The sequence below is a fragment of the Pleuronectes platessa genome, chromosome 4 (assembly GCF_947347685.1).
Source record: "Pleuronectes platessa chromosome 4, fPlePla1.1, whole genome shotgun sequence".
Lineage (NCBI taxonomy): Eukaryota > Metazoa > Chordata > Actinopteri > Pleuronectiformes > Pleuronectidae > Pleuronectes > Pleuronectes platessa.
The window spans coordinates 28,476,739-28,501,604 of NC_070629.1; the positions used below are offsets into that span (position 1 = coordinate 28,476,739).

The window sequence follows — 24,866 nt, forward strand, 5'->3', positions numbered from 1 at the left end:
TATGAATTATTGTGTTGTTGCTCAGGATAATCAAAGTAGTACTTCACGTAATATATGCAATAATGTTTAATTCGACATTAAATACCATAAACATACCAATACAGTGATATAGACAACCTGTAAAATGTAATGTAACTAGGAGTAGTTATTATATATCATTTCTGACAGTGCTTTCAATACAAAGCCACTTCAGTCACTATTATATTTACATTCAGAGATATGTTATAAATAAGTTTCTTTCCCCGTCAGTGGGTTTTACATATTCAAACATATTAACATGTATATATATATATTGAAAACTCACAAACATCCATATGTACAGAGTATTAAATATTGTATTTACATTCAGCAGATCACATTGTTTGTTTCAGCTCAGAGTCCAGTTGCTCTGGAACGCGGTGAGATTCCCGAAGGCAGGAGAAGTATTGCTTTGTGTTTTATTGATGTTTTTCCAAACCAGGTCCCGGCTGCAGCCTCCTCCTCACTCGACCCTGCAGCCGGCACGGTGTCGCCCGCGGTGCGCTCTCCTCCATATTGCTTTCAATATTGCTGCCGTGTCTCAGGTGGAAGCAGAACCCCGGGGGAGCGGTGCTGCAGTAACTGAGAGGCGCTGACAGAGTTTAATAAGGGCCGGGATTAAACAGGAGGTTGAGTCCGTTGCAGAGCGAGGGTCAGAAAAGATCCTGAGGGCCCAGGTGGATGATTATAGGGGTGGCGATGGTCTGCGGCTGGTAGTAGGCACTGTCGATGTACAGGCCTCCTGCAGGAGACACAGGCGGGGGGGGGGGGGGGGGGGTTAACAGCAGCACAAATCATCACCTGCTAGTTTAGAACCTCCTGAAATGTCTAGTGGAGTCTCCCCGGATCCTGAAAGGTCGAGGGAAATAAGTAGATTCAGTGCAGTCACGTTTATCGATCACACTGCGGCTCGGCTACGTTATTTCTCTCTGGGATCGTTAATAAGTTCCAATCCAGAAACAAAGGATCCGCAGGTTGCACACAAAAAACAGACCCAAGTTTACAGCTGATCAATAATCTGATTTTCTCCAAACTTCATTTCAGACTCGTGGTTTTATAACTCGTGGAAGATCGATCATGAAAGTTTGGCGCAGGTTTATCTTTAAAGACGTTTTAGCTTTGACGGTGACATCGACTTCACCGGAGTGATTGTTACATGTTCTCACTCACGTCTGTTTGAGATCTCACAAAAACTACCGAGCATGTTGATACGAAACTTGGTGGAAGGATGAGACCTGGACTGAAAGAGAACTTGTTGAATTTGACGTAACTTAAGATAAAATAACTTAACATGAATAATCTACAAAAGCGTCTTTGTAAAGAAGCTTTAACCCACAAAAAAAAATAAACATAAATCATGACGACTCAGCCCGTTCACAAAAATATTCATTTATTTTAAAAGAATATTATCTACAAACCGGTCAAAGTAAAAATCTCCCTGAAAGGAGAGTTTTATAATAACTCAACACAAAATGGCTCAAATGGAAGAGAAAGTGTAAACATCAAAAATCCAAACTGAAAGAAAACGTGTGTCGGTGCATCAGAGGGACGTGAACCTGCTTCTCTCAAGAAAACACAAGGTTCACATCCACGAGTTAAACTTCTCTGATCCATCCCATGTTTATTCATCTGTGGCTGTTTCTTACATTTGATATTCATTAGCTAAAGTGAATTAAATATATATATTATTATTAAATACAACTTTATGAAGATAACGCAAAGATAACGCAAACAAGCAGAAAATCGTGCCACAAATAGATCTCCACAAAGTTTTACAAAGCAGCAATGGAGCAAAACACCAAGGTAGAGAATATAATATCTTGTGATATTATGAGAAGTGTATAAAACGTTTTCTGGTTCATTATGAAACTGTGGATGAATTGGAAGATGATTTATGGGAAACACTGTTTGTTTGTTTGCCGGATTACACAAAATCTGCTGAATTGAACATTTAAGACTTAAAGTGTTTATGAAGTAAACGGTTTTACTGGATGGTTTTAATGGTTTGATGACCTCAGAGCTGATTTGTCAGAGCACAACTTTCTAATGAGCAGATTCAATGTAATGAAAGTGCAGCAGGAACTGGTGCTGATGGAGAAACTGGTCAGAAGTCTGGAAAAACAGTGATTTCCTGTGAGATGAGTCTTAATATGGGTAGAGGTGGGTGACGGGGTAAGATGGGGGGACTCTGATGACTGGGAGAACTACTGAGGACATTCTGGAGGGAAAACCTGAGGAGGAGCAAAGAAAAAGAAAAGAAATAATAATATTGGGATGATGTGATGAAGACTTAATGGATTGATCAGTTAGTGATGAAGAGGATCTCACCGTAGGGAGGGAGGGGCCCTGCAGGGCTGTAACCGAAGGGAGCACCGAAACCTGTAAGCACAGAAAATACTGATATATATATATATATACACAGTTAATAATTAATCAACTGAGAACATGAATCTGCGATATAAAATTAGCTGTTTCCTCCAGGGTCAGTTTATTAGGTACACCTAGCCGAACATAACAGTAAATCATTAAGTTTATGATGATCAGGTTTTGTCTTCTTCTTTATTTCAAGTTCAACATCTTCTTCAAAATTGTGAGAATTTAGTGAGTAAATTATGGATCTTGATGAGGAAAAATTGATCGTATTTGTTTTCTGATGAGCCGTCTCTGAGGTGCTCTGCTGTGTGTCGCTCACCTGGGGGGATGTACCCGTGGGTGGGGGGGGTGCTGATGTAGGGAGCTCTGGGGATGACGGGGACCCGGTGAGGCCTGGCAGCGAGGGCCGGGAGGGTCAGCACCGAGGTCACCGGTCGCTTTGGCTGCAAACACACACACAGAGACACACACAAACACACACACACACACACACACACAGAGTTGACGCTGGGTGACTTCAGGCTGCAGGAGAGCTGCTGCTGTCGGCCTCGTCCTGGCCGATCACTCACCGGAGGATTGCTCCGTCTCTTCTTGCTGCTCGTGGAGCTGGAGCCGGAGAACAGGCTCTTCAGGGCGGCTAGCGCTGCACTCGCTTTGGCTACTTTCTTATTGGGACCCGTTCCCCGAAAAACCTGCTTGTCCACTTCCACCTGTCGCACGACACAAAGATTTACAAGCTCAGGAAGTTAAATGTGGTTTCAGAAAGGGAACGTTGGAAGTTGTTATTTTGCAGGATTACGCAAAAATGGCTGAAATTTTCTTGAACAATGGGACTTGAGGAAGAATTGAGGTCATTTTCTTTTTACATTTTGCTTCATTCCTCAGAGAATAATTCCTGAATCTCGATGAAAGAACTCGGACATGTTGAGAGAACTAATATCTGAGTGTAAGTTGCTTCAGCTTGACTGAATTGAAGGAGACTGAGGTTTGAGCTCGACGGAGACATTCTAGTTGTTTTTGTTTCTCAGTAGAAATAACGGTTTTCAGACAGTTCAGTCGAATTCTGACGTTAAACTACTGAAAGTTTGTTTGTTTAAGCTTTTTACAGCTCAGTTTATTGTAGATAAATTAATTGGACTTTTAGTTTAACATATGGTGAAGATGAAAAAGAGACTTGAGGTGTTAACGTTGTTGTTTGTGAGGATTAAAATGTTGTGGATCGTCAGTTCACAAATTTTCTTCCACAGTGAAAATAACGACATAAAAATCTGTCAATTAAATCAATGAGTGACGTGAACATAGTGATTTTTTAAAATCAGACTTCAGCTGTCAATCATTTCGGTTAAACTACTCTTTTTCTTTTCAATCAAACTTCTTTACCAGAGAAATAATCCTCAGAGAAAATGTGCAGTTTAGTTCTCGACACCACAAGAGAACGAACGTCTGAAGATCATCGAACGAGCCGTCGGGTTCCGATCCGACAGGAAGTCAGTGAGTCCCAGCGTGGGCGTGTTCTCGTACCTCTATGATGAAGCGCTTGTCGTAGCTGCTGCCGCTCTCTGAGATCAGCTCGTACTTGAGGCCGCGGCGCTTCTCGTTCAGCTCCATCACCGGGTTCTTACCTCCGGCCGTCAGAATCGGACCTGGAGCTCTGGACTGGAGACGGACAGAGAATCAGGCCGGACGTCCTAGTTAAAGTTATTAAAACTTTGAACTCTGCAGTAGAAATGTTCTTTGTTCTCACTGTGATGTCATTTCCTGGAGAATCTCCAAATGCTTCATATCTTCTAAATCTAGGACCTCTGCTAAAAGGTTCATAAATCTTAATAAACAATAATAGTACTGATATTATTCATCTAGTATTGAAAAAAATATCTGTAACACTTCCTGAACATGTTTTGGTCCCCCCCCCCCCCCACACACCACTCTCTAGCGCCACCATGTGTCATCAACACAGGTTTAACAGCACGTTATAAAAACATAATGACGTCTTAACGAGCGTAAGAGAGGTTTTGACTTTCTGCTGCCAAATTATTTAATGTATTAACTATTATGGTTTTTATTTAAGGTTGATTTAAACAGGAAGATGTTAACAACACTTCCAGTGAGGATCTTTGATCAGAGAGTTAAATATTAAAATGAAATAAAGATCATATTAATCATAAATATTTATGATTTGTTATCGAGCTAACTGATGTGACTGTGATTAGTGAAGGATCTCATCACTGAGCATCAATCAAACAGTAAGAGTTAACAATCCCAGTGTTTTCTTTGAGTGTGTGTGTGTGTTTGTGTGTGTGTGTGTGTGTGTGTGTGTGTGTGTGTGTGTGTGTGTGTGTGTGTGTGTGTGTGTGTCTCCCACCTCCTGTGTGTCCGTGGAGGAGGTGATGGAGGTGGAGCTGGAGCTGCTGGACATCCTGTCGTTCTTCCCTTCTCCATCTGACTTCTCGTCGGCGCTCAGCGAGTCCACGTCTGCGTCGCCGGGCAGAACGAAGCCCAGAGCCTGCAGCGCCTGAAGAGTGAGTCACAGGTTCACATCCATCATCTCTGACTGTCCATGAGCAAGGCATTACAACCAGCGAGCTGCTGTGAAGTGGAAATCAACAACACCACACAGACTGGCTGAGCTGGACGTGTGTGAAAAACAAAATAAGAGGAGTCGAACTGACTGAGTTCAACAAAACGATTCTCATACATCATCCCTCAAACCATTATTTTCTTAATCGGTTAATCTTCAGATTTTTTGTTTTATTTATTATCTGTGATGAATCGTTTGGTCCGAGTTCGCTGGAGCTCAATAGTGACCACTTCAAACATCAGAGCTTTGGAAATAACAGATATTCAGTTAACTGTGAATCCTAAAAACTAAGTAGAGTATTCTTTTTAATTTAATTTAATACAAATCATGACAGGTCATAAAGTGAAGCTGAACTCAAGATCAGTTAAAAAGACTTAGAGGTTATTAAAAGTGAGACGACGCCGCACAACACGTGGAAAGATTTAGATTTTTCCAGTAAAAACAGTAAACAGGATTATTTTTAACTGCTGAACTGATTTCTATGATATTTTGTGAATTTGTTTGGACGTTAGTTTGTTCCCAGTGAAACACTTCAACCTGTAAACACCTTGAGGGCGACTTGGAGCTTGGCGGTTCTCTTGGAGTTCCCCGTGGCCTGGTAGGTGGTTCCCTGGATCTCCACGGACATGGTGAAGACCGGAGCGTGGACCGGGCCGGACTGGGACAGCAGGCGGTACTGGAGACCCGGGTGGATCTGGTTCAGACGCATCAGGGCGTTCATGGGGTGGTTCGGGTCGGTCATCCTCCAGTCCAGGACTAAAGGAGCAGAGACATCAGGGTGAAGACTGAACCTCTAATAACAGACATGTAGGTTTTCAGGTCGTCCCTCCAGTCAACCAGATAACTGAAGGACACCTTGAGGGAGTTTCTCTGAATTTGGTACGACTTTCACTGAACAATAAACTATTAGTATTGATGGTTGAAGGTCAAAGGTCAACGCCACTGTGAATTTAAAAATCTCTTTTGCCTCGTTAATGCGTTATCTTAAGGAAACCTCGAGAGAATCATTTCAAATTCGGCAAAGGAGTTTCACTTGAGCCGTTTTCAGACGTGAACTCCGAAGCATGTCAACAGAATTGTGTCTTTTCACACATGAACGACACAGACGCGTTCAGACATCAGGCTCTTTAGCAGCTAAATGGAAAACGTGTGTGTTTTAAACCTGACACATGTTCCCTGAGCTCCGTGCCGAGACTTCACTCATGAATCCAGGAGCAGGAAGTGTCAGCAGCCTTCTGATTGGCTCTGTCACTTTCGATAAGCAGCTGATTGGACGGACACGTTACACTGAGGAGAGCTGACGAGCTGAGGAGCTGAGGAGCTCTCCGCTGCCCCGGAGCTTATGAGCAATAATATCTCACAGATGAGTTGGAAATGAAACCCTGAAACCCTGACTCCAGCTGCAGCTTTGTGTCAATTGAGCTTTGAAGCTGCAGAAGATTTGTTCATGTTCCTGAGTCTGAAAAACACTTTGGAATAACAAACAGACTAAATGAATTCAGACCAGAGACCTGGTTCCTCCTCCAAGGACAAACCATCCTTAATGTGTTTACTTCTCTGTCTGAGAAACTGATCAAAATGTTTGTAATGTGAAACAAGTGATGTCAAAATCCTGCAGTGGGTTTATTCCCTGATTCAGGTTTCATCCCTATTTAGTCTCAGAAACAGGATGAAAAGATATTTGAACTCTTTCACCTCCTTTTAGAAAACCTGAGGAAATCAGTGGAAATGATGAAATAAATATTCACGTATTCAAACAGGTGTCACTTCACATCGGGAAACACGAAGCAGCTGAGGGAGACGAATGTGACGGTGCTGATGGACAGGTGCCGGGAGGAGGAGAGGGGGAGGAGGTGTCTACACGCCGGGGATGCATATGTGTGTGTGTCTTGTGTGTACGTGGTGTGTGTACATGTGAGCGTTTGTGCGACGGGAGGCAGTGAGATAATTAATCCCTCTCTATCTCGGCCTCCCGTCACCTCCTTTGAACTGGAGGCAGATGAGAGTCGTCTCGGTGAGAGTCGATTTAATTACTGTGACACCGACAGACACGGGGGGGGGGGGCTGCAGCCATCAGTTGGGTTCGAACCTGTGTCCACTCAAATCAGACTTCTGACTCCAGAAGCTGGAGAGGAAGTGGTCCTCCGCTCCTCCTCTTCACCTTCGATCTGATAACCTTAAAGAATTTTAACTTTGAAACCTGCTTCATGCAGTTGGTTTCACGGTGTCCTGGTGACACAGGACACCTCACTGGTTTCTTGATGGGATCTCATGAAGGCTTCAGGGTCGGAGGGTTTTCTTTCCTCCGACACGGACCGAAGTGAAAACACGACAAACGGCGGGTCGTCTGTTCTTTACCCTGACGGCTCGTTTGGTTTGATTCTGCTTGAATCAGAGCGTCAAAAAGAAAAGCTCTGCCTCACTGCTCTCGTCTTTCAGCTCCATCGACTCCACCTCTTACACAAACCCAGAGAGTCGACTGTCCAGAGCACACACAGACACACACAGACACACACACACACACAGACACACAGACCCACACACACACACACACACACCCCATGTGCTGTGGCGGGTTCCACAAATATACAACTGAAAGCTCATACTCTGCGTTTATATGTCAAATGTAGAAGTTTTCACTCGAGTTGTGTTGATGAATATATCGTCCAGAAAAGTGTCTTTGAGGAACATTGTGATGTCACAGCGAGGTTGACCTTTGGAGGGATTTTTACCGCGGAGGTCAAGCACAGTGAGCGCTCACTCTGCCGCTTCTTCTGAGGACCAAACTGTCAACTTGATGAAGCTCATTTGACTGAATGGTCTTGAGTCAGTAGAGATCAAACCTCTTGATTTAAACCAAGCTTTAGGAGCTGAGATTACAAAACAGATTGATTAAAAGACATTTGGGTCAGTTACAGGTTTCTAGACGATCACAAAACCACTTTTAAATCCACTGGATCTGGATTCTAACTTTAATAAACTTGTAGATATCAGATCCCTCAATATCTACCAGAATAAATCTCTGTCTGTGTGTATGTGGCTCACATATCTGGAGAAGAGTTCATCTGATCAGCTTCATACTTGTCATGTGTGTTGTCGAGGGCCTGAGGAAGTGCAGAGTCGAATTTGGTGTAATTTGGACACGTGAGCAAACAGATAGACACTGCTAAAACTTAATGGGCTTTTCTCTTGGCCCATGTTCCAACCCCAAACCAAGTTTTATTGAAATCTGTTCAGTGGTTTTTGTGTTAACCTGCTGACAAACAGACAAACAAACCAACGGATTCTTCCTCGTGCACTTCCCTCCTCTCGCCCTCGACACAGCAGATTTTGTTATTTGTTTCCTGAAGGTGACGGCAGGAGGATTGAGATCGACGAGTAAAATCACCTTTCATCCGTTTGATGAAGTCTCTGTCGTCCGACCCGACGTCCTCCCGGAGCCTCTTCTGACAACCTGAGGAGCACAAACACACACACGGAGCGATCAGAGGTGACATCAAACATCACACAACACGCACAGACCACGAAAGAGAGGACACACAAACGACACACGTCCTCATTATCACTGCTACTGCAGGTCACACAACACAGGAGTGAAGAGGAGAATAACGGAGGGATACAAACAAAACGAAAGGCACATAGGGGACGCACAAACACACAAATGATGAATACACAAACACACACCTTCAAACAGTCTTGGGGAGGGTTTGTTCGCAGGGAGAGGATCCATATTCAAGACCTTGTAAAGCTGTCCGAAGGCGAGGAGGCGTAACGCATGCTGTAACACACACACACACACACACACACACACACACACACACACACACACACACACACACAGACACACACAGACAGAATAAGGGCACATCACTGGATTGGCAACAGAACCCTGAGAGCAGAGAAATAAACGGGGGCTGCTTCGATTCCATTTATTCTCCGATCAATACGCTTTAATTATCCTGGAGGCTCGTGTGATTGGCCCCATGTTTGTGTAAACCTGCGTTCTCTGGGGGGGGGGGGGGGGTAGTAAACACTGGGCACAGACGAAGGAGGGAGAGGAAAAAAGAAAGAAAAATATTCCAAGCTTTCCATTTCAGGCACGTTTCATCCGACTCCAGAGACCGAAGCAGGAGGCAGAGACAGAGAGAGGGGGAGAGAGAGAGAGAGAGAGAGAGAGAGAGAGGGAGAGAGAGAGAGGGAGAGGGAGAGAGAAAGAGAGAGAGAGAGAGAGAGAGAGGGAGGAAAAGATGGATTTGAGGATGTCTTTTTCTTTTTCTCAGCGCTGAGCCCATATCTTCCGCCCGGGGGGGGGGGGGGGGGGGGGACTTTGTTGTGCAGCAGCAGCAGCAGTTGCGGTGGCGGTGTTGTTGTGGGTGTGAGCGAGTGAAAGTGTTCCAACGCTTATTATGTGGCTAATTAGGCTGCTGGTTCATCAAGCCTCAGCAGCACCGAGGGGCTGCTTACCCAGGGTCAGCGTCCGGCCGCTCAGCTATTTATAGAGCCGACGTGAGCTTTAAATACCCCCCCCCCCCCTTCAATCAGTGTAAAGGAAACGTTAATCGTCAGTATTCCAGGAAGAAACGCTGACTTTGGTGCGGTGGGGGGGGCCCCTTGGTGAGATGTTTCAAGCTCTCCCATGTTGCCCGGCTGAGTTTCTCTTTCTGGGCCTGACTAATGATCAGGGATCAGTTAGCTCCTGGTGTTTTGAGGCAGGAGAACAGGAAGGGGACTTTTTATGATGCTCTGAGCTGGAGATGTAAAAACAACGTCCAGAAAGCAGCTGTTAAAATGAAAGACCTCCCCTAGTTCAGTAGCTTCTGAACTAAAAACATCTCAGAGAAAAAATACAGAAAAATAAAAATCTTCTACAAGTTTTTCCTGAGAATAAATCTGAGTTTTCACAAATCCTTGTTAAAAATCGTTGTTAAAACTTCCTGCAAAGCTCCAGGAGGTTCAGACTCTCTGAGTCGTCAGGATAACGTGGACATGAAAACACCATCTCCCTTAACAGCTACTGTCAAAGTGCCTTTGAGCAAAGCATTAAACCTGCAGCTGCCCCACTGAGAAAATAACAGGGTGGCAAATACTAATCGCTAGGTGCAGATCTGATCTGATGTAGAATCACGGTACAGTGTCAGAGCCCCTGCTGATAGAAGTGCTCACAGAATAATAAACCGCTCAAAGCAAAAGGAGTCTGTGATGTTGTCTCCGCAGCACAGGTGCATGATGGGTAAAGTGAGCTGCTCTGCGGGTGGACTGACCTGTGCGCTGTGTGTGATGGCGTCCGCCTGCTGGGCGCTGAGGTCAGACAGGATGTCGGCAGGTCCCCGTTCACAGGGGTCATGAACTCCTGGACCTCCTGTGGAGAGAAACCACATCAGTGTTTCCACAGCGAGGTTCCGACCCCCCCCCCCCGAAGAGGAACATACACCTCGGACTTCCTCTCGTCTTCCAACACAGCAGTGATTCACCTGCTGCTTCTCCACTGAGGGAAAACACCCTGAAGTCAATTTTAAAAATCCAGTCACTGAAGGCTTAACGTTTCCCAAATCAGGGATTAGACAACGACAGAGGAAACACAAATCTGAGGACGTCTTTCTATTTATCAGATAAATACGAATTCTTCTACGTGGACGACTGTCGGATCAAATCTGTCTGTGGGATCTCAGGAGATAAATGTTTTGCATTCTTCCAACGTCCTTGATGATTTAAATTTCACTTTCAAAATTTTTAATTTCATTTTGTAAATGACTGATATGAAAGTCACTCACTAAGGCCGACTCCTGCCACTGATGACACACACGTATATTAATTTCTGTCAGAATAACTTTTATCCTCTACAAGATTGAAAGTGTATTGAGCAGAGGGCGGAGCATCGGCTGCGTCCGTGAAAAACTTGATTCACGATTCATAATAACATAAAAACTGCTGGAATCATAAGTCTTGTTTCTAAATCTCCTGCCAAGATAAAAACAATATTTATATTTGTCTTTTTTTGCTTGTTGAGCCTTTTTTACCTCATGAGAGCTCGTTGATACATTTCTCTGGCGGCTTTTATCAAACCTCTCACACCAATATTTGTCCCTGAAAAAATGATATACATGTGTTTATGAATTTGTTCCCTTTAAGGCTTCAGATTCACTCCCCTCCTTCTACTGTGAGAGGTTTTCTGTGAGATCATCACGTTGGTCAGTCCCTGGGCTCTCACCCGACCACGGCTGCAGCCAGTGCAGAGCTGTTTGACTCAGTGGCGTCCAACAGAGAGCTGCTTCCTAAGCCCCCCCCACATCAAATACTCAAACTGCCCGACAGTCGAGGTCAGAGTTCAGCTCCCCCGCTGGAAGTGGCCCGAGTCAAACTGTGCCTCGTTTCCTTGAGTCGTCTGAAGGAGAACTGCTCCGGTGTTCATTCAGTCTTTGTCTCGTTGACTCAGACAGAGACAGAGACAGTGGACTCTGTCCCCTCAGACTCATTCATAAAATCACCACTAACCATGTTTCTCCTCTTTTTGTCTTTCTTCAAAGAGCAATAAAAAATGTGCTTAACTTCAAAATGGTCTCGTATTGACCTCAAGTCTTCCTATAAGTTCAGCCACCAATTCACCATTTACACCAGTTTCCACCCTTTGATGGGTAGTGAAGGTTCAGGACCTCTAACCCGGGGGCTGAACAGTGTGAGAAGGGAGGTGTGGAGGCTGACTGGAGGATCACAGACCTGGCAGGAGGATCCCTGAGGCGACGCACTCCATGACGCGACGCAGGGCCTCAGCTGGACCCAGCGGCCGGTTGCAGGTGGCTAAGGCCTTTTCACAGAGCAGCTCCAGAGGCTGGGGAGGACACACAGAGAGAAGATACTGGACAACTGGACACAACGCAAAGTAAACCAGCTGCTGTCAGGACAGGAGACTGAACCAAGAGGGAGGACAGGACAGGGTGAGACTATTGTGATTCTATGGACGTCCCTTACCCGTCCTTTGAGGGGCTGCCACGCTGGCAGTGTGTTGCACATGTCTCTGAGGATCCTCAAGATGATGACGCAGGACTTGAGGTCTGTGACACGGGCCTGGGGGGGTACACACACACACACACACACACACACACACAGACACACACAAGTTACTGAGCAGCCCTTTCACATGACAGCAGTCTGGTGTTTCCAGATCTCCAGCTCCTGACGATGCAGTTTCACGATCCCCGAACTGTCAATATGCTGGAAAAACTGGATTTGGTGGTCGAACGCCTCGGCCAATCGGTGAAGCTGTAGACAATCAAGTCACAATGTCCTGTCTCCAGTTTGTCTTTTCGTTAACAGCAAAACAAATGGATTGATTATGGAGCAGAACCAGGAATTCTTCACCCTGGAATGGTCCTTTTATATTTAAATACTTCATATCTACATCGGGAGCAGGTCCTCTCCACAGAGTTTGGTCACGTACAAGTAAAGGTTCAGTCAGAAAAACCAATTAGAAAACTTAATATTAGTTTTTCTCAGCTTTTGTTCACAAATTTATTCAACACCACTTCTGTCAATGTTCAAAAAGAGAGAAGAGCATTAAATTGGAAATCAGAAGAAGCAGTGATTGAAACGAAAATGGAGACGATGATGATGATGATGGTGGAATTGACTTCAAAAACAAATAATATGATGAAGATCACAGACACTGATTATGAGATGAAATGAAGTATGGGGCTGAAATCAGGAGCTAATTGTTTCTTCTGTTATTATTCTGATCCTTTGTGCAGGTGGGATTAGTGATGTCTGAATATAGAGTGAATCCTCACCTTCACTCTGCAGTGCAGCTCTTCACTCTGACACTACATTTAGCATTTGGCTCTCCTGCCCTGAGGGGAGCTGCTCACTGACTCACCTGACCTTCACCCCCCCCCCCCCCCCCTCCTCCCTACTGTCCTCCCTCAGCAGCAGAACAACCCACTTCATCCACTTCTATGTGGTGAAGTGACAATCAGAGTTAAATCGCTGTGTCAGCTTCTTCCTCTACAGTTTCCAAGCTGTTCTAGAAACACTCGTGTTAAACACTGTCACAAGATTCCTGAGGATCGGCAGATTATGTCCGTGGGGTTGATGCCAGACGATACGATTCAAACGAAGGGCAACACTCGTTCTAACATCTTCATACTTTGCAACATTAAAAGATGGAGATGGTTGACACCTGACTTGAGAGCAGAGTGGAGGACATGTCCTCATCTATACAGAAGGTGAAGAATTAAAGCACGAGAGACATTGGGCTGCTGGGATTTAACTTCCTTCTACACTAACTGGGGGCAGCATGTGGCTCAGGGGGTAGAGCGGGTCCACCTCTAACCAGAAGGTCTGTGGCTCCATCACAGTCTGCTCAGCTCACCTGGAACCATTTGGCATGTCGGAGCAGAGCCAGCGCTGCCCGGCACTTGTTCCTGTCCAGGACATCGTCTTCGTCCTCCTCTTCCTCGTCCTCGTGGACGTCTTGATCGGCCTTCTCTGGAGAGAGGGGACAGGGTGAGACAGGACAGAGTGTGAGTGTGACCTCGCTGACCTCACACGCACACACACACAGACACAGACACACACACAGGCAGCAGCGTTGAACAACTAATTATTAGGCAAATCCACTGATCTGACCGCTACGGGGGGGGGGGGGTTAATACACTGGTAATTTGAGAGATTGTGTGATTTTCTTGGAAAGGGGGGGGGGGGGGGGGGCTGGAGTCTCACTCGTGATGCAGATCAGTGGCTGGAGATTAGTCTGATATCAATTACAGCACAGGAGGAGAAATGAGAGCATGGCGAGGGGTCAAAGGTCAGATTTACAACACGTCCATTGATTCATCAGCTCAGAAAAGTCTGAGTGCAGCGATTCAAAGATTTAAAGTTTGCTCTGCAGGTTTTGTTGGGGGAGGGGGGGGGGCCCTCCTGCCATGACTTGAGGCGGAGCCATGGGAGAATAGTAGCAGAAGAAGAGTGACAGCATATGACAACAACAACATAAACATCTGACAGTGAGTGAGAACGCCACCCTGGAAAGAAAATGAAGGCCGGTCCACTGTGGGACAGTCAAGCAGATGAACAGAGAATGGGGGGGGGGGGAGACAGACTGCAGACCACACTGCAGAGCTCAGCACGAACTGCAGGTTATCAATGACCTCCTCCAGGGAACAGAACACACACACTCCTGTGCGACTTGAAACCTTATCTTTAGTCTTCAGCTTCTTGCCGAGCAGCAAATATTAGATCCTGACGAACGTCCCATCGTAGTGGAATCTCTCCCATCATGGTTCAAAGATCAACTCCTATGAGCAGAGATTTAAATCCTGGCTCTTTTTCTACCGCGCCGACAGTAATGCTGACACAGAGCTTTAAAAAAACAGAAGACAAGTGGAGCCTGTGATTCCAAATATCTGCAGGATTCCAAAACCTAATTGGTTGGTGTGTGTGTGACACGTCAGCAGCAGGTGCAGCAGTCTGTGGCTGAGGAGACCCGAGTGGAAGCCGAACATGATGAAGAGGAGGAGGAAGATGAAGGAGCTGATGAGAGACGCAGGTGTCTGACCTCCAGGTGGGAACGAGGGCCTTCCTGCTCTGCCCCTGGGACTTCTGGGTAATGTACTGTACTGAGAGGAGCTCTGCAGCTAATGGGATGGTTTGTTATGAGTGTGTGTGGGAACTTCTTCATATTTTTTTTTGGGGGGGGGGGGGGGGGGGTAAAGGTTTTGTTTGCTAGCTGAACCTGGAGACCGAAATAACAAATGAAATTGGGAATTGAAGTGAAACTTGACAAAATAGAACCATTCAACAATGTTTCTGTCCTCAAAATAGTTTGTGGGGAGAAACTGAAACATATAGAAGTGTTCCTGTTTATATAAAGATGGACGACATGACTGGAGCCAAACCGTCTTGCTCGCCCCCTGCTGGCTGGCTGCAGTATAGGTTATCGATGCAAGATGGCAGCAATCATATATTTTGGCTTCACTTGTGGGGAGTGGGAGGAAGTGGAGACATGTCGTCCATTTATATTTAGAAATAAAATTCAGATTAAGAGTTTCTAACTGTCTTGTTTACTTACTTTCAATTAACTATATTGTGTATTAAACCGAGATTATACTTGATTGTGTCAGATATAATTAAAAGCTCATTTTATTTTGCAATCATTGCGTGAGGCTGTAACGTGTAAAGAGACTTAACAATAACATTTACATCATCACACTTCATATGACTGATTTTATTCTAAAACTGACAAATAGAAAATCTGAGAAATGATGACATAACTACAGTTTGATTGATGTATCTGTAACTTTTACTTGCTATAATAAACAATAAAGAAATTATGTTTGTTTAAATTTTATGAATACTTTTTTATATATATGGACGATAAATTGGCATTGGCCATGAAAATCCACTTCAGTCTGGTTTAAACATAAAAGTTCTAATGACGCTGCCGGTCAAAAAAAAAGTATTTGTGTAAATGTCAATTTCTCTGTTACATTAATTAACAGATTCATTATTTTAGCAGTAATTTACTTGACATTTTCTTCCCGTCTCGTAGCTGATTCGTCCCCCGCTTTGACATTTGGTTTCCATTTCCTCATTAGCTTCCACTTAGTGGTGATTTTCCTTAATTTAAACACGTGCTAAATAAATCAGATCTGATTGATGGGCGTCGCGGGGCTGTGATTGGACAGCTGCTCCGCCGTTAAAACACTGGGCCAAAGACTCAAAGTCTTAAAGAGCGGAGTTAGAACAGGATATGAATAATAAATAACCCTGCAGGTCTTCAGATCTCAGTGTCGTGGGTTCTCGTCCCTTCTCGTGTCTCCTGAGCTGAACATGAAGGAGCCTCAGCTCACGACCACAAACACAACAACGATGATAAATTCTCCTCCACATCGTAGCTTCGAGGGAATTTGATTAGTGACCAGTACATCAGGTAAATTCAATTAACACCATTTTTATTACATGAAATTATGGGAAGTCATTTCTGAGCCAATAAAAATTGATTGGCCGAGAGGGGCCCGCCCCAGTGATTAAAGCAGCGAGGCACAGATGTGGACCGGGGCTTCTGGGTAATGACGTCGTTTTGTTATTTTAGTCTGTTTGCTTGGTCATAGACATGGACCAGAATTTCATGGCGACCCAGAGAGAAGTTCAGTCGACAGAGGGGAGGGGGGGGTTAGAGAGTGAGTGGGTTGGTTTGATTTGCTTGTCGGGGAACCCCTCTGTACCCAGGGTTTCCTGCTGCCGGGTGGGGAGGGGGGGGCGCCTCGGCGGCGGCGGCGGGGTCGCAGAGAGGCGTCGATCCACTGGGACTCGAACCTGCGGAGCTACGGCAACAAATCCAACAGTCAGTGAGCAGAGGCGACAACCAGGGGTCATCTGTGAGCCGCACAGCGCCAGTAAGACCAGTTCATCCTCAACAGGTTCCTCAAAGAGCCACAACAAACTGGGTTATCAATCCAGTGCCCCATTGACTTCATGAATCATCCAGATTGCCCCCTGGTGGCTGGCTGCAGTAGAGGTCACAAACCCCACCTCCTCCATGTTAATGGATGGCTCATGGACCTTGAAAGAGAGCAGCGTGAAGTCAAAGAGCGCTGAGTCAGCAGCTAAATGAAAACTAAGGCTCCACTATGAGATTCTCTGACTCAAAATTCAAATCTTCGACTTTCAGGCTGATTTCCTGCAAACTGAAGATTTACACTTTTCTGTTCTAGTGTTAAAGAGTGAGAAGAAATTAAATATCTAATACCAGATTCATTAAATCAGATCTAGACTGATTTTACCAATTTGAAAATATGTTTAAAATATCTCCTTAACCTAAACATACATGCTTAACAAAGGGATACTTCAAGGAACCTGCTAGGTTTAGTCTAAAGCTTCATCCTGATACTTGTCTTTTTAATATTCAGACGTAAGAACCTCATCAGGACGTCAGCTCTTCTCCGGTGTGTATGTGAACAGCAGAGGTTTATTCTCGTTGATGTGATTTCACAGTAAAACAAACCTGGAGTGTGACTCTGTGCTTGTTTGTGCTGACAGGATGTTGAACCAGAGGGGAAATGGTTGTCAGCCTCTCTCCTGTCTGAGAGAAGAATCCATTTTTCTACCTATTGAGCTTGACTCAATCTTTCCTGCTGGAAGCGAGCAGCACAATGAGACTCGCCGTTTCATAATAGCAGCTTCACTTCTGACTCGCCTTCCATTCTTTTTCCATTTCATTCCCATTTGTGGGAGAAAACCAACACGGCACTGATTGATGCCAGACCTCAGCTCTTGACCTGCAGACGCCCGACAGAGCCCAGAGTTAAGTTTCCCATCATTTTGTGGCCGTTTTTCACAGGAAATGTTCACAAGATAATAAAGTGTCTTGTTGGTGTGAAGCATTATTTAACTTGAACAACCAGCTCCTCCTCCAGGGATTCGTTTCCTTCACCAAATCTGCTCCCGGCCTAAAAACGATGTCGACTTTCAAAAACAACGCTTTTAAAAAAGAAACAACTTCTCTAATCTGATTCTAAATCCCGATCGATGAATCTCATGATACCAGAGACCAATCCCAACACGTCCTCTATAGAAATCCCTGCAGATCCATATCGTCCCTTCTCCTTTTCCCCCCTCGTTCGCCCTCTCAGCTTCCAACCTCTCCATGTATCATCCTCCCCCCAACGTCCCCCAGTGTGTCTCCGGTTTCTAGCTCAAGTTTCACAGCACTTTTATACCTTTATATATTCCTGTAAGTCCCTCCCCCTCTTTCCTCCCTCTTTTCCAATCTCTCAGCCCTCAAGGTCAAAACAAGAGCTTCCTCTCCCACCAAGCGATGGGGGGGGGGGGGGGGGGGGGGGGTTAAAGGGTTGAGAGGAGGAGTCAGTACCTTCCTCGGTGCTGCTGTGCCGCTCGTCCCTCATGGCTAACGAGGACAGGGTGATCTTCAGGGTGAGTTGAGGGGTTTTGGAGCTGCAGACCTGGATGGCTGCTTCAGGGACGCTCGACCGAACCTCGTATTTCTCCTCCGTCATCGTCTGAAAGGCAAAGCTGCTCCATTAATCAAAAATCAAACACTGACTCCTGTTGCTTGTTCAGGACAAAATGCAGAACAACACGTCTAATTAAATTGTTTATGAACACTAAGCAGATCAGTTCTCTGAGGGTTCACCTTCTGCAAATGTATTTTAATAACCTGTAACCATGTATTTCACTCTGAGCTGAGGAAAGTAAAACACCAATTAAATGCACAATTACTTCCTGATCAAGATCGGTGTTATATATTAATCATTTAATTCATATATTCATCATCTGTTATTATCAAAGAAAATAAATGAGTAAACTATTAAACACTAATTGAGGCCTGCAGGTAAAACGGCTTAAAGAAAAAAACTCTTGACTTGACCATAAATGAATATCCTGCAAAATGCTTTGGATACATGTAGGTAGGAATTAAACCAGGGTCACAACTTGGTAAAACATCTCCTCCATGTTTAATTGTCATTTTCATACATTTGATGTGAACCATTTAAAGTTTAACTCTCTCCTGTCAAATAACGGCTTGAGACACCATGGAAGATGCTAGAAGGGATGGAAACCATTCCACGGCTGAGATGTTAAAGGAGACAAATCCTGCTCATATTCAGGATGATCATTTTGTTATAAAGTGTTATAATATGCTGAGGTGCATCATATCCAATTGGAATAACAGGTCCGGTGTCTATAAAGAAACGCCCCCGGGTCCATGTGGTCAGTGGTTGGGGTCTGTAGATTAGTCTGTGCTTTTAACATCCCAATAAAACAGAGTGACAGAGATAAATCGCTGAATCTGAAATAGACGATCAGGAAATTATGTTTTGTTTTAAGATTTGTTGAAATGTCAACAACACAAAAGTATCTGCGATTGTTTTGTCGGAGAGTTAATCTGAGTGGTTTTGGTTTTCATTTGATCAATAAGGGAACTTTTTGAAGATATGAACTTTGAGTCAGTGTTGAGGAGGAAACGCTGGTTCTCATTGACGGCTGCCGACCGACACATTTAATCCCTAAAGTTCACACTTTGTGATGCGGGGGTGGCTCATTATTTAAATGTAACTTGGTTAGTGAGTGTTTTTGTGCCTAAAGTTTTTTTTTACGTTGAGTATTTCTTTCTGCTTCGTCCCATTCTGCCTATTATTCTGCTCATTTTTATGCAAACAGAGCTTAAAAGAGAAAACCCTCCCATGCTGTGAGATTCTTAATAAGTCACAGTTCCTGATTTAAACGACCAAGTGACGGCAGAGATGTTGGTTTAGTGGCACAAGGGATTTTACATTTCCATGATTTTATATTTTGTCCTGTAAGGTTCTTCATCGTGAAATAAAAAAGAAAAACCTCAGCTACCGGAGTGTTTATCAGAAACAACTGTCCATACAAATATTGAGGATGAAATGAGACTGTGTTGTGCTGCTGTGCAACATTTCTTAATTTCTTTATTTTAAATTGTTTGATAGTTTTTATAGTTTGCCTGTAATTTGTATCGGAACAATTTACTAAGTGTGGTTGACAACTATTTTGTAGTTGGAAAGTAAGTTTTTGCAGCCCTGTCTAAAGACTTGTATGACCTGTATCTACATATATATACAACATGTCCAAATACTTTATGACCTGAACTGTTTAATGGTCTGAACTGTTTATGAACTGAAAACTGTCAGAACCTTTTTATCACTTATTTACTCTCCAAAGAACTGAATGTATTTCTGCTTCTTTCCAAAGGAAACATATGTAGATGAGTTTTCTGTGTTTAGAGTCCTCTCTCAACCTGCGCCTACAGAACCAGTCTGAACTGGTTCTGAGAGACAGCCTTAGTCCTCCTCTATAAGATCCTTGCATTTGGCTGTCCTGCATCTTCACTCTGAGATCCCTGTGTTGATCCTTTCTGCAGAAAGCCCCTTTTAAAATTTAAGTAGACAAATTTGGTGTTTCCAGCCTCTTATGTTTCCAGATTTCCATCCCAGTATCATCAAGTGGTTCAGGAAGCCGGGGATCATGGGTAATTTCCAGCATTCAGGTCAGCGAGCGCCACTCAACACATTGATAGACTCTTTCATTCAGACTCAGTGCTGGAGGTGATTGGAGATCAGTACCTGGATCTGCAGGGGGAGGTTGGCGCTGATGGTGTACAGCAGCAGCTTGGTGGGTTTCTCTCGGCACATCAGCACCAGCTCCAGCTCCAGGTCTCCCTTGATCAGCAGGCCCTTCGCCACCAGGCCGACTCGGGTCACCCCGCACAGCACTGACCTGGCCTGCAGCCTGAGGACAGACGGAGGACAGACGGAGGACAGACAGCGTCACATTCTCAAACAGTCACGAAGATGTTTTACAGCTGATTAGACACAAATAGACACCTGCAGCCAGAGAAGAGTTTCTCCTCCACTACTAACCAGTTATAAAAAACGGTTATAAAAGACAGTCTGGGGACGTTCTGAGGACAGTTTGACCAGGGTCAGTGCGTTTAATCACACACACACACAGACACACACACACACACACACAGGAACATACTTTGACTCCGCAGCATCATCCTCCACTTCGTCGTCCGCTGCCTCGTTCTCAGTGGACGTCTTCTCGGAGGATTTGCTGAGGCCGTCCATCCAATCTGAGACTTTCTTGAGGGCTCCCTCCACGGTGGACACCAGCGTCTGCACGGCCTCCAGCTCCTCGGGCGCCGGGTAGATGCTGGCGTGCTTGGCCATGACATGGCGGTCGTCGTTTGCAAACGATCGGAACGACCTCTGGGTTCAGAAGAGGGGAGAGAGAGAGGCGTTATGGTTTTTTACTTTCAGGCACGTTGTGATTCCAGATGAGGCTCATGTGTCCAGCATGAATCCCACAGAGAGCAGGTGGACACTGGAGCTCAAGGACGTCCAGAGAGGAAACACCAGAGTCCACTGATGGACTTCAATGGGCCTCTGCTGAAATCATAACTGTGACCTCTACGACTCGTGACCTTTGAGAAGCTGCGTGTGTCTCCTCATTATCACTAATCAGCCTGAATGTCACCAGTGGGAACGTTGATGGTTGATAAACAGCCGGTGAGCACGGACTGGTTTATTAAGAGAACTCATCCGGATGTTTCTGACTCACAGACCTGTTTGAACTCCTGGTTATAAGGAAATGAAGTTTCTCTGCTTCACCAGGACTGTGGGAGTTTGGTTTGGTCACAAAACATCTTGAAGCTGAAAGTAGCAGCGTCAAGAGAAACCTCTGAACATAGAGAGCACATTCTGTCAGAGAGTTAAGATATGTCATGACTGAAAGAAATGTCCCAAAGCACTGCTGCATGAAAACCAGCTCCTGTGTTCAGGAGACAAAACAACAGAGTCACTGTCACTCAAAGATGAAAGAGCTGTTAGGTTTTATGGAGGAGCCCTGGTGGAGGTGTGAGGAGTCATCTCCAAGTGCTGCTCTACCTATTTAAACACTTGTTTTAAATCATCAAGCTCTAATTGACCCCAAAAATGAGCTCACAATGATGTGCAACCATTTTCCTGCCGCTTGCGTGTTGACCATCACGTTTGCTCTCATTCGCTGGGTGTGTCAGGGGTGATGTCCACTCAGCAGCTTCATACTTATATATTATACATATTTTAAAAACTCAGTGATACAGTGGAATCCTCAGATCTTGACAGATGCGGCCGCTGCTGCCTGATGCTCACGTCAACTGAAAATGTTAGAAGCAGATCTGAGGTAGGGCGGCTGCGGCTGAGGGGTAGAGCGGTCGTCCTCCAACCTGAAGGTCGGCTGTTCGATCCCTAGTCTGACCCATCTGCATGCCGAAGTGTCCTTGGGCAAGATGCTGAACCCCGAATGGCCCCCATAGAATAACAAAGTGCTGCAAATAGATGCACTGAATGAATGTGTGCGTGAATGAGTGAATGTAGAACTGTACTGTAAAGCACTTTGAGTCATCAAGACTAGAAAAGCAATCTATAAATACAAAACCATTTACCATTATATCTTCCAGGCAGCAAAAAGCGTATGTTTGAATTATAAAACACAGATTTAAACTCATCTAACTCAGAGATTTCTTCTACAAGAAACACCTGGAATGACCTTCTCAGCTGCCGTAGCTGCTGCGCTTGTGTCAGACAAGAAGGTGTTTCAGGAAACAGTGTCTTAATAAATGTTTTGTTGTGTGATTTGTCTGAGCTGAACCCTGGTGTTGTGCAGATGAGAGACAGGACACCTGAGTCCTCCCTCCCTGCCGCTGATACTTAACATCCACATCGATGACATGCACTTAAACATAGAGTCCAACTCACTGACAGGAGAATTAGCTCTTTGCTCTGTTTTACACGCCCGAGTGCATCAGTGCGCCGGTCGAGCATCACGCCGCTCTATCAGTCCAAGGTCAAGCTGCCATCTCTCTCCATCATCCCTTCCTCTTCAACTCTCCTCTCCCTCTCCTCCTCTCCGCTCCCCCCTCTCTCCCGCCTGCAGCGTGTAAGCACCCCTCATTACGGTGAGTTATTTATGACGGTGCTTTAATAATTCATGGCCACGAGTCTCTGGGGCTTGTGCCGGAGTTGCGGGGGGGTCATTCATCACGACCTAGCTAATCTCTCGCCGAACTGCCGGGGGCATCCGAGGCTGTGTAGTGACAAGTGTGGGCAGCGTCAATAACACCCGGCTACACACAAACATTAACGAGATCTAAATGAAAGATTAAGACTTTCATGGCATCAACACCGACTCTGGATCCCGGCCCGGCTCCGCGTCGGGCTCCTTCCTTTAATCTGCCCAGCAGGAGACAGCTGGGAGCTCGGAGTCGCACCGCAATTACACCATAATGACATCCACTGCTTTAATGAAACGCAGAAGAAGATGCCATCGACTTCCATCTGACACACACGCATCAGAAATAATTTCTTTTCTCTGTTAAATGACCCAGGGGAGGGGGGGGGGGCAGCATGATTTACTGTATATGAGGGGAACCAAGCTTCTGAGAAACGGCCCAGAAAGAGACTCTGAAATGAGATTCTGAAAGAACATTATTTTCTTCACAAATTCTTTCCCCCAAAAAATATATATCGATCCGTCCAGAATCCTGTGAATAACACAAATCATCATATATACATGGAGGATGGAGTGTGATCAGATTCACTGAGAACCACAGAGACATCAGCAAGTACACAAATCCATGTCCCACTCTTTAAAGATCATTAATTTCACCCATAAACAAATAAAACTGACATTTTATCACTTCTTCTTTCCCGCTACATAACCGCAGTTGCGCTGTGCTGCCACTGGGAGGTGCTGTTTTCTAGAAAGGTGAAGACAAAGGGTTGATGTCGATGTTGTCGACTAAGATCTTAGTAATTTGGTAAATATTTCAAACTGGAAAGTCAAACTGGGTCTTGTACCATACACACGACCTCTGATTCCAACACACGCAGCATTTGAAGAACCATCACACGGACAAAGACACAATTAAAACTCAATTTTCTCTTGTTCCACGTATCAAGACTCGTTTGGTTGAGTTCACTCCACTTTCCACCAGATTTCCAGTAATCAAACTCTTCCTGACTGTGAACATGGCAACTGTCACCTGATCGGTCACCAAATGCGTCTCAGTATATTTAATGAAAGGCTAAATATGCACAGCATGCAGATATGAACAGGAGGCTCACCATGTCCAGGCAGTGGGGTGGGGGGTGGGGGAGGTCTAGGTGAGGACCAGGGTCCCGTCTCTCGGCCTCTTCATGCAGTCAGACGTCTCCTGACGAGTCCTCTTGGTCGGTCTCACTGGAGGAGGAAGTAAAAAAGAAACGTTTTATTAATTCAACTGCTGCTGATCCAGATCTGACCTTTTGTGTTTGTACCGTTTGTTTTTCATAATGTGGGTGAACCAGGATTTAAAAGCTTATTCTAATCCGCTCTGAACACACATCGACTAAATGCTGAGAATTTTGGGGCTGCACCGTCCAGAGTGAAAATGATTGTACAGATGTCAGAACTTGTAACCCCCCCCCCCCCCCCCCCGTGCTTCACGATTCACGGCGACAAGACAAGAAATAAAAATATAAAGCAAAATATTCCCGACTTCATCAGGTTGTGGCTGCAGAAGAGTTTGTGTCAATCTTTAACAACTTGGTGGAGGTTGTGTTTTCGCTCGCTGACCGTTCATTGTCCGCGGGATTACCGAAAAAGGACTGAACCCATTTAAACAAGACTTGGTAGAAGGACGGGATGCAGGCCGAGGAGGAAGCCATTCGATTGGAGCATTGATAGAGACACAGATGTCTTTCTTTAACATCGTCAAACGTCTGTCAATCTTTCCTAGAGAATAATTCATGGATCCAGATCATCAGACATGTTTAGAGAACTGATATATCTGATTTAGAGCAGCTTGATTGAGTTTCAGGGGCTGCTGGTCCGGGCTCTGAGGGACATTCTGGTTTGTTTTTTAGTTTCTCGAAGCTTCTGCAAAACATATTTCAAATTATGTTCAAGTGCTCCAGTAGTTTTTCTTTGTGTCGTTTACAGCACGAATTACCCCCCCCCCGTGCTGTACAGACGTCTATATAAGACCAGGGAATTGATTATCAGTGGATAAACCCATCACGGTGTAAGTCACTGAGCCATATTCATCTGAAGACCAGAGTTTGTGTTCTTCTGTTATGAGACGATGGTTTTCACTGTTCAGATGCTGCTGTGAGATTTGTGTCAGTGTCGTCTGGCCTCACACCAACACATCCATGTAATTACTCTGAATCTCTTCTCACTGCTAAAACACATTCCATGAAGCTGCAGTTCTGCCCACACAGTCAGATGCTAATGAGACGTGAGCCTGTGGTGCTGCCATGTGGTGGAGGAGCAGAGCAGCTGTAAAACATCCCAGGGGACTCGGTGGGTCGAGCCCAGCGTCAATCAGATTCCCCCG

At 45.0% G+C, this 24,866-nt stretch overlaps 1 protein-coding gene across 1 annotated transcript; it reads right to left on the reverse strand.

The window, feature by feature from the left end:
* Nucleotides 1–671: 671 nt before the first annotated feature.
* Nucleotides 672–21,755, reverse strand: LOC128438531 (spermatid perinuclear RNA-binding protein-like). The gene is made up of 17 exons (XM_053421114.1): nt 21,714–21,755; nt 20,486–20,715; nt 20,068–20,233; nt 17,832–17,979; nt 13,332–13,447; nt 11,936–12,031; nt 11,684–11,795; nt 10,231–10,328; nt 8,642–8,747; nt 8,358–8,423; nt 5,517–5,725; nt 4,754–4,903; nt 3,913–4,047; nt 2,961–3,101; nt 2,711–2,834; nt 2,347–2,397; nt 672–760 (listed from the first exon to the last, which is right to left on the reverse strand). Exons 1-17 carry the CDS (start codon nt 21,753–21,755, stop codon nt 672–674), a joined length of 2,079 nt encoding a protein of 692 aa, XP_053277089.1.
* Nucleotides 21,756–24,866: the final 3,111 nt, after the last annotated feature.